The sequence below is a fragment of the Ictalurus furcatus genome, chromosome 3, assembly GCF_023375685.1.
Source record: "Ictalurus furcatus strain D&B chromosome 3, Billie_1.0, whole genome shotgun sequence".
Classification (NCBI taxonomy): domain Eukaryota; kingdom Metazoa; phylum Chordata; class Actinopteri; order Siluriformes; family Ictaluridae; genus Ictalurus; species Ictalurus furcatus.
In genome coordinates, this window is record NC_071257.1 from 19029360 (window position 1) to 19038760 (window position 9401).

A 9401-nucleotide genomic window follows, 5' to 3' on the forward strand; every position below is an offset into this window, starting at 1 on the left:
CCTGTAAGGGTGTCCAAACCTTTCAACATGCCACAAATGTACTCTATACATGCTGCTTACTAAAATTGGAAGAAACAAAAGTGAGCACATTGCAAAAGTAATATTACCAGTGACAATTGTTAAGGGTTTTTGTTTGTTTGTTTGTTTGTTTGTTTACTTAAAATATGCCCAGAGAGACATTCTGCCAGACACTACACATTATAATCTGGCTGGAAGGAAAACAGCACTGCATAAACCATTACACACTCTGTGACATTCATGCATTTCCCAAAACAGCAGACACCGCCATGTTTGCTGCTGCATAGGAAACATTCTGTGTGACATTTTTTCCTTAATGCTGGGAAGAAATGAAAAAGAATAGACAAATGAAAATATTGCCTTTAAGTCCAAGCGAGAGAAAGATCTACAACTAGGTTTATTAAAATTGACATTTTTGTCAACTTAATGAAAAATGGACTTGCATGTATTACTTTTCAAACAACTCTTTTTAAATACAGCTGTCAACCAGGTGAGCATAATGATGTTTATATATAGACCTTTCAATATATGGACAAGCAATGACTTCACACTAAGGCAGGCAAATATTATTGCACTGAAGTGGTAAGGAACCTTGTAGTAGTATGCAAAGGAAATGAAAAACTAGGTCCCTCAGGTCTTTCTACGCCCAGCACTGCTCTATAACTTGCACTCCTGCAGTAGTATACAGTATGAACATTTATCAGGAAATAAACTCTGTCTTGACCTATCTGACCCTACGTGCAACTTTTTACACAGGATTTGACAAATTTTCATGAGTGGAATGACTGTCATACTGAAATCATTCTTCACTCTGTTACCTTCTTTACTGTTTGCAACTGTGTTACAGCTTAATTCTGTTATACATGCTTAATACTATATTATTTTGACTCTTTTTCAGTCTTAAACAACAACATCAGCAATGAAAGTTATTGCTGGACGTATTGGAGGCATTGCTACTGAAGCTCTGAAGAAAACAGAGAATGGATGTACTTGCAAACATTTGTGGAGATGCACAGGCATTAAAGGGACACCACGGACAATACCTCTATCTTTCACTGAGTTTCTTAATACTTTGGAGGCTCCTCGACTGTTTTGTGCTTTATGTTTGCATTCTAGATCAGTGTAAACTCGACTGTCATGAGCTGGGAAGAAACATTGTTATCCTGTAGGACTAAAGTATGAACTTCATGTCAAATTGATGTCAATCTGTGTTACAGTGGTTCTGATAATCACAATGGCACTCATTGTATACAAGCACTAGCCTGAAAAGACAGGGTCACTGAGTATTTTCTTACATTCACAAAGTCTATATAATTAATATAAGTATGTAATTATCTATGATATTTATAGTCTATTCCTTAATACCTGCGATCACTGCTTTTGTGGACTGTTTAGGCATTTCAGAATGGGGAAAAAAGCACAAAGAACAGGAGGCTGGTCATTTAATGACTGCATTTTATTAGGTAATTGTCTTGCTTGTGTTTAAATGTTGCTAGTAATGGTCAGTGGTAAAGCCAATAGACTGCTTGTATGGGAATTTTAGTACAGAAGTGGACATAGACAATATTTGCACACAGATCACATTATTTTCTCTTTAATAAAGTTATTCAATATAAACCATATTTAATATGAAGAAAACATTCCTACATTTCTCTGCAACGTAGTACTGCTGAGAGTGGATTTAGAGCTACTGAGTGTATTGAAGCTCTGCCTTATTTCCTGACCCAAAAGAAACTTCATTAGCAATGTAAGTATTTCCTTCCCATTAGTGTTTAGAGGAAGCTTGATAAGTGAATAATGCTATGTCAGTGTTTTGAATTAATTACAGACAATTCATATTCAAACATTTTACTTCTAAATTGTTGATGGCATTGAGCTTTGTGTACTTTTAATGATGTCAAAAGGACTGCCTTTAGAGAACATTATGGTAATTTGTAATGTTTTCTTCTTCAGAAAAGTTACAATTTTATGACCTTATTCAGGTGGCAGATAGTTTATGCAAGCAAATTATTAAACATCACAATGGTTCTGTTTGGAATTGGTTTAATTATGCAAAAAAAAAAAAAAAGTGTAAATAAATAGTATCAGGAAAAAATCTTCTAAAGCCCTTAAGTGTTATTATAGGAAGACCGTAATCTTTCAGGCATGGTATGAATTGTCTGCTGCATCCTAAATAATGTATTATTGAGTTTATATATTTGGGATGTTGTGCCATCAGATCATGGACAAGAACCTAATTTTCATAGGTATGTACGTATGTTTATACTACAACACGTCTTAATAATCATAACTGTAAGTATGTGGATGTTATGAATGGCATTAATGTTAAATGGAAAACATGGACAACTTTTCACTAAATCAGGGTTGGGGATCAAAAGAAATTCCTTTCAGAGGATTTCTTCTCACACTGTACTAACAGACAGGACTTCTTCAGCATGTCACCAGAGTAGAGAGTATGACAGTGGTTCCACATTATCTCGGTGTTTATGCTGTTAATATTGTTGTGATGTTCATCTTGTGTAATGAAATTTCAAATGAACGTGAAACTAATTGTGTAGTTGGTTATGGTCTCAATGGGGTGTGGAGCTGAATCAGGGGTACCAATTCCTGTAGAGTCAGAGTCCAGCACTGTTTGGTAATTTTCCATCTGTAACACGCTTACTTAACATGGTCATTAACTACTGAGTTAAGGCAGATTTTGAGTAGGTCAGACAGGTTAAATCAAGTCAAACTGTGTTGAACTCCTGAAGTCTGGTGTTTGACATTCCGGGTCTAAATTGTGCATTTAAAGGTTGCAGAAAACACACTGTATGTTTATGAAAAATGATATGAATGGACAAAGTATGCTACAGAAAAGGCTCAGGTAGAAAATATGAGAAACTATTGTATGCCGTGTTACGTGTCATCTGAAAATTTATATGAGAATGTTGTAACTTCAGCACATTTTGAATATACCTGATAAACTATTTTCTCTTTCAAATAAGAAATAATAATAAATAATCATCAACTTTATTTTTATAGCACATTTCATGCATAAAACTGCATCCCAAAGTAAGTGCTTTGCAATAAAATAAAAGGACACTAAAATAGGTAACAACAAGAATCAAGTAGGGGGATAATGTCGGTAACAATAATAATAATAATAATAATAATAATAATAATAAAATATAAATGATTAAGAAAAAACGAGGAAAAACTAGAGTAGCAGTAAATAAAAACAGAAGAAATCATATAAACTAGAATTTGTGCAAGAAAAACAAGGATGACACATAATGTATGACATACTAATACATTAAGTGCAATTTATTAAATCTATCCTAAAAGAGACTGAGAGCCAGTGTAAGCCAATGTTTGGACTCAAAAAGGGGTGAGTATGGGTTCATGTGGAACATCATACAGAATGTCATGGTTTTAGAAACAATCATTAAGCAAAGTATTTCCTGTCCAATAAGTATGAATAAAACCACTTCCCTGACAGTACAACCAATGTTTCATGTCTGTCTAGTAATATAGAATGATCAACAGTATCAAAGGCAGCAGAATGATCTAACAGTACAAAAGCAGATACATTGTCCTGATCAACTTTGAGTTTCGATCAATTAACTACCATCATCTATACTGTTTCTCAAGGATTCAAGGATTTTTATTGTCATTCCAACACATGTACTTGAGGAGGAATGAAATTAAGTACCAAAGGTCAGATTAAAACCGCTCACAAGTAATAACAGCTAACTCACTCATAAATAAATAAACACAAATACCCAATCATATACACATATACATGCACTAAAACCTGATAAATTCGCAGCATAGCAAAAGATATGAAAAAACCTTCTGTACTGTGACATGATCTGAACCCTGACTGTTTTTCTGTTAATTATTATTACTATCATAACTACTCTTTTAGCTGTGCTGAACATGTCTTGCCAGTATTTTTGAATAACATTGTGCAGCATCTAGATGGAATGCCCATCGATATCTTATCACTTATGCCATAGGACTCTACATGCAACATGCAAATGGTATTTCCAGAATATTCTTCCAGTGCATCAGAATGCACCCTGAACACAATGCTAGTTCATCACAGGGCATCACACATGCACACACTTATTCACACCTCTGTGGAATTTGGAGTTGCCATTCCACCTACTAGCAAGTTTTTGAGAGGTGGGAAACCCATGTGGACAGAACATAAACAGAACATGTGAAACTCCACACAGACAGTAACAGGAGTTCAGCCGTGAACCACAGACCCCGGTGTTAAGAAGCACAAAAAATATTGGCTATGGCACCATGATGCCTGTCTTGAAATAGAGACTTAATAAACAAAGCTTTACTCAATTTTGAAAAGTATTTGGTGTTTTGATTTTGGTTTGTTTGATAATTCACCATATTCCACTTACACTCCAACCTATATAGACCATAACAATTTCCTTGTGGTATTCAATTTAATAACCTTGTGCATAAGAGGTTATCATGCTCCAGGTAGCCCCAAGGTGAAGAAGTGTAACTGAAGTACAAATGTTCAAATTTGTTGTTGAGGTTTGAGGTAGTTTTTATGCCACCTGCTTTTGAAGAACCTGTGACCACGCTCACCTACTCCTGCAGACACTCTTGACCACTGCTACCTACTTGCACATACTTTGACATTCCTGCCCATTCTAACAGATACTTCTGCTTGTATCCACCTACACTATTTTAACATTTAATCAACTGGTCCAATCCCCCAAAATACATACAAGTAAATATCACAACTAATTCACATTTTAAGTCAGTTTTGCTTCTGATTTGACTTGATACATTGGGACTACACCAATACCAGATTGGCCAGACCAAGCTTGGATAAAATTTGTCTGGCAAATTCACTTGAATAGGAATGGACACAGGTTGCACTAAATGAATTAGTGTGTGATCATTTTACTTTGAACAGAGTTCATCAAGGTGCACTTTAATGCAATTTCAGATTCAGCATCGAGTGGCAGATGGCCTTGAGATCCATTATGGCCATTAGGAATATTTAGTGATAGCTTATGGATTGTAAACCATCCATTGGCGTTCATAAAGTGCTTTGAACGATAATTCATGATATTTTCTTTTTTGTAATTCCTTATAATAATAATAATATTGTTCACCCTGACAAGAGTACAACAATGAGCACTGTTGTTGAGACTACTGGGAAATGATTTTCTATGTGAAATTGTTGATTGCATAAGACCTGCTTGCTTTTGTTGGACACATACTGAATCCAGCTGGGATCAGAATGGAGCAAAGCAAGGTCTGGGCAGTGTTTGAATGGCTAGTGCCCAAGATGCTAAACCAATTATTTAGAGGATTAGGATTTATAGTATTTGCAAGCTTTTACTGGAGGTTTATTAGGACCTCTAATAATGTGGCTTCACTTACTGTACTGTTTAGTATGCCATTATAGAAATCTAGGATATATACTATGGATCACAGAAGAGGTCAGGGTACCAGCAGAAGTAGTATTTTATATTCATTGTTGTTCATAAATCATCAGCATCTAAATAGATTAGTTGCACATTGTAGACATTGTCTTTTAGGAGAATTCTCTGCTGCAACAGGAGCAATGCTGTGCAAGAAGGGCATTATAACCTGTCACAATTCAACCCCATTCCATCTGCCTTGAATTCTAGCCACATTTCATCAAGTTGCCATTTGCAAACTTTTGTTATCCTGTCAGCACAACTTAATTATTGTTCTAATGATATCTGTCTTAATTGCCCTAGGACACTTGTGCTTGATTTCTGTTTACTGCTTTGGACTATTTGTTATTCTCAGTAAACTTTCATACACAGCAGCCACAGTCTGTCTGTGTGTTCATTAGACTCAGGATTTGGCCAAACATCATTTCAAGTCAGGATGCTTGGTAGCCATGTCATATGTATCTGGTAATGTAAAACAGTAGTCACTGCACCAGGCATGAGTAAAACTTCTCCTAAGCTGTTCACTGAATGAAGTGAACTAATTTTGACTAATTTTGCTTCCACCTCCTACATGTAATTTAACACCACAAATCTGACAATCTTGGAAGTTTGGGTGAATAGAAAATAAGAGTGCAAGGTTGGTGTCACATCTATCTGGAAGACTGAACATAGGGGAACTGTATATTATTACTATTTCATGAGATGAGGCCTGAGAAACCCCATTAAACACCTTTGGAATGAATTTGTATACTGACAATGCCCTCCTCATCCAACATCAGTGCCTGACCTCACTAATGCTCTTATGGCTAAATGAGCACAAATCCCCACAGCCACACTCCAAAATTTAATGGAAAGCCTTCCCAGTAGAGTTGAGGTTATTATAACAGCAAAGGATGAATAAATCTGTAATGCTCAAAAAGCATATATGAGTGTTATGGCCAGGTATCCACAAACCTTTACCCATAAAGTGTATATGAAAATCTATTTAGATTAATTTGTATTATATAAACAGTAACTTTCAGGTCAGAAACAGCCGTAATTATGTAGAAACAATTAATTAAATATTTTTTGTTGTTGTTATTCAGTACTGATGACACTAAGGCTACAGTTACATTCCATCTTAAAATGCGAGAAAAAAAAATCAATATAAAATATTTAGTTGAGGCTGAGCAATGTGTTTTTTCCATACTACGCTCTAAAGGCTGCCATATTGATTTCGGAGACTCTCAAATCCGAAGATAATTATTTTTGTTCTTTCTCTCCACAGTGGCTTCTAGCAAAATAGACTACATCTCAGAACAGTTAACCTCATATGAGGTTTTAGGGAACAATAAATTTTCCTTAGAAATGCAGACTCCACATACCTGAAGTAACTGAACACAGAGAAAATCCAATCAAACATTTTGGTCAAGGTCACAGGTCATTTCCAAAAAGAAACATTGGAATGTCAATAAGTAGAAACCAAACAGTTATTGGCAATTGTAATCACTTCAAAATCTTTGTCTACTGCATGGTTTCTTTAGGCTATTTCCTGTGTTATATTTACATATGCATCACATGCAACTGGCACATGCTAATATCACTGTTTCTTAACTGTACTCGATGACACAAAGATCCATGTGTTTGGTTTTCTAAAGTTTTACCCTTAGAACCATGTTTCAATGTTTTTTTAAACATAATTAATTCACGACAATGGTGCCTCTGAAAGGACAATTCACACCCCCAAACTGTATAACATCAAAACTATTCTACCTATGGCATTTTCTTTTAACAGCAAAGACGATTATTATAACTGCAATCCAATTGTCTGGGTAGATAAATCACACTCTGATAATACACTGTATATTTGACTTGGAGATTGTTTCAATTATCATTCTTTTTTTTCATTGTACACATTCTGTATGTATGTTTGGTATGAATTGCTTTTTAGATGTAATATAACTTTAATCTATTACCATAACTGTTCATTTCTAAAGTCATTATTAAATGGTCTACAGCACACTGTGCAGTGGTGCATTTTATAGAGTAAACTGAAGAGTTATTTTTCCACGTTTGTATTTCCTATTTAAGGATTTAGACTTACTGTCACAGTATACACAGGGATAAAAAGTATAACGTAAGTTAAATCTTCAGGTGTAGATCCCCAACAGTAAAGTAAGCATTTATATTAAAATACAACCCCAATTCCAAATAAGTTGGGACACTGTGTAAAATGTAAATAAAAACAGTATGCAATGATTTGCAAATCTCATAAACCCATATATTATTTACAATAGGACATAGAAAACCTATCAAATGTTTGAACTGAGTAAATGTACCATTTTAAGGAAAAAATAAGGTAATTTTGAAAGTTGAGACGGGGCAACAAAAGGCTGGAAATAAAGTGTTACTAAAAAGAAACAGCTGGAGGAACATTTTGCAACTAATTGGGTTAACTGGCAACAGGTCAGTAACATGATTTGGTATAAAAAGAGTTTCTTAGAGAGGCAGTGTTTCTTAGAAGTAAAGATAGAATTGAATCTGGATGGAAGCATATGTTACTCTTTCCAGATGTGCAAGCTGCCCATTCCATAGGCACTAATGCACCCCCATACCATCAAAGATGCAGGCTTTTGAACTGAGCACTGATAATAAGCTGGTCCCTCTCCTCTTTAGTCCTCTTTAGTCTAGAGGACGCGGCGTCCATGGTTTCCACAAAGAATTTCACATTTCGATTCGTCTGACCACAGAACAGTTTTCCACTTTGCCTCAGAAGACGGTGTCATTTCTGGATCATGTTCACATATGGCTTATTCTTTGCATGATAGAGCTTTAACCAGCATTTGTGGATGTCACAGCGAACTGTGTTCACAGACAATGAGTTCTGGAGGTGTTTCTGAGCTCATGCAGTGATTTCCATTACAGAATCATGCCTGTTTTTAATGCAGTGCTACCTGAAATCCCGAAGATCATGGGCATGCAATTTTGATTTACACCCTTTTCCCTAGCTCACAGAGATTTCTCCAGATTCTCAGAATCTTTTGATGATATTATGTACTGTAGATAATGAGATATTCATAGTATTCACAATTTTATGTTGTGGAAGATTATTCTGAAATTGTTTGACAAATTGTAGATGCAGTTTTTTGCAGATTGGTGAACCTCTGCCCATCTTTACTTTTGAAAGACTCTGCCTCTTTAAGATACTCTTTTTATACCCAATCATGTTACTGACCTGTTGCCAATTAACCTATAGCTGTTTATTTTTAGTAACACTTACTTTTCCAGCCTTTTATTGCCACGTCCCAACTTTTTGGAGACGTGTTGCGTGCTTTTTTGGAATTGTAGAATAAGGTTTTTAAAAAAAGGAAAGAATAAAAGACAAGAGATTGAACTGTTCGGAATTTGTACTGTGGGGCACTAATGGCCACTGTAAAGATACACCATACACTAATACTGTCACATTACATCCATCATTGTGTAACAGTCAGTGTATTGATAGTAATTAAGCAGAAAAGGTGAAATATAGAGCTCATTATCTACCACTTCACTCTGAAAGACCCTTAATATCCGATTTGCATAAAAAGCTACTTCAGACTTGCTGAAGCTGAAGCCAAACTGTAATATACAGCCAAACAGTTACATCAAATGTTTACAAAGAACTGTTGTCCAACTGGGACAGATTAATCTACAGCTGTCAGAACATACTAATAATATGTCAAATCAGCCCCAGAACAGCTAGCACTGATTACTTTAAAAGCAATTTAATGTTAGTCTACAGTCTCCAGTAATCATTCAAATGTGTAATGCTGGATTGTGCAATTCAAACAGACAGGCAGGTAATACTGGATTTGGGTTGATCATAAACACTTTAGAAATAAAACTGATGAGAAATTCTTCTGGAAATAATGGATGGTGTTTGTGCAGCTTGCCATGGTTCTGTGAATAATGTTTAGTATG

General features: G+C 35.4%; 1 protein-coding gene across 1 annotated transcript in view; it reads left to right on the forward strand.

Annotated features, from left to right (window-relative positions):
* The window catches only part of zgc:171482 (zinc finger protein), a 76192-nt gene extending 75089 nt beyond the window's left edge, over positions 1-1103 (forward strand). The window contains exon 8 of the mRNA XM_053621250.1: positions 917-1103. Coding sequence (XP_053477225.1) covers positions 917-922 — 6 coding nt within the window. The 3' untranslated portion in view covers positions 923-1103. The remainder of the gene's footprint in view (positions 1-916) is intronic.
* The last annotated feature ends 8298 nt before the right edge of the window (positions 1104-9401 follow it).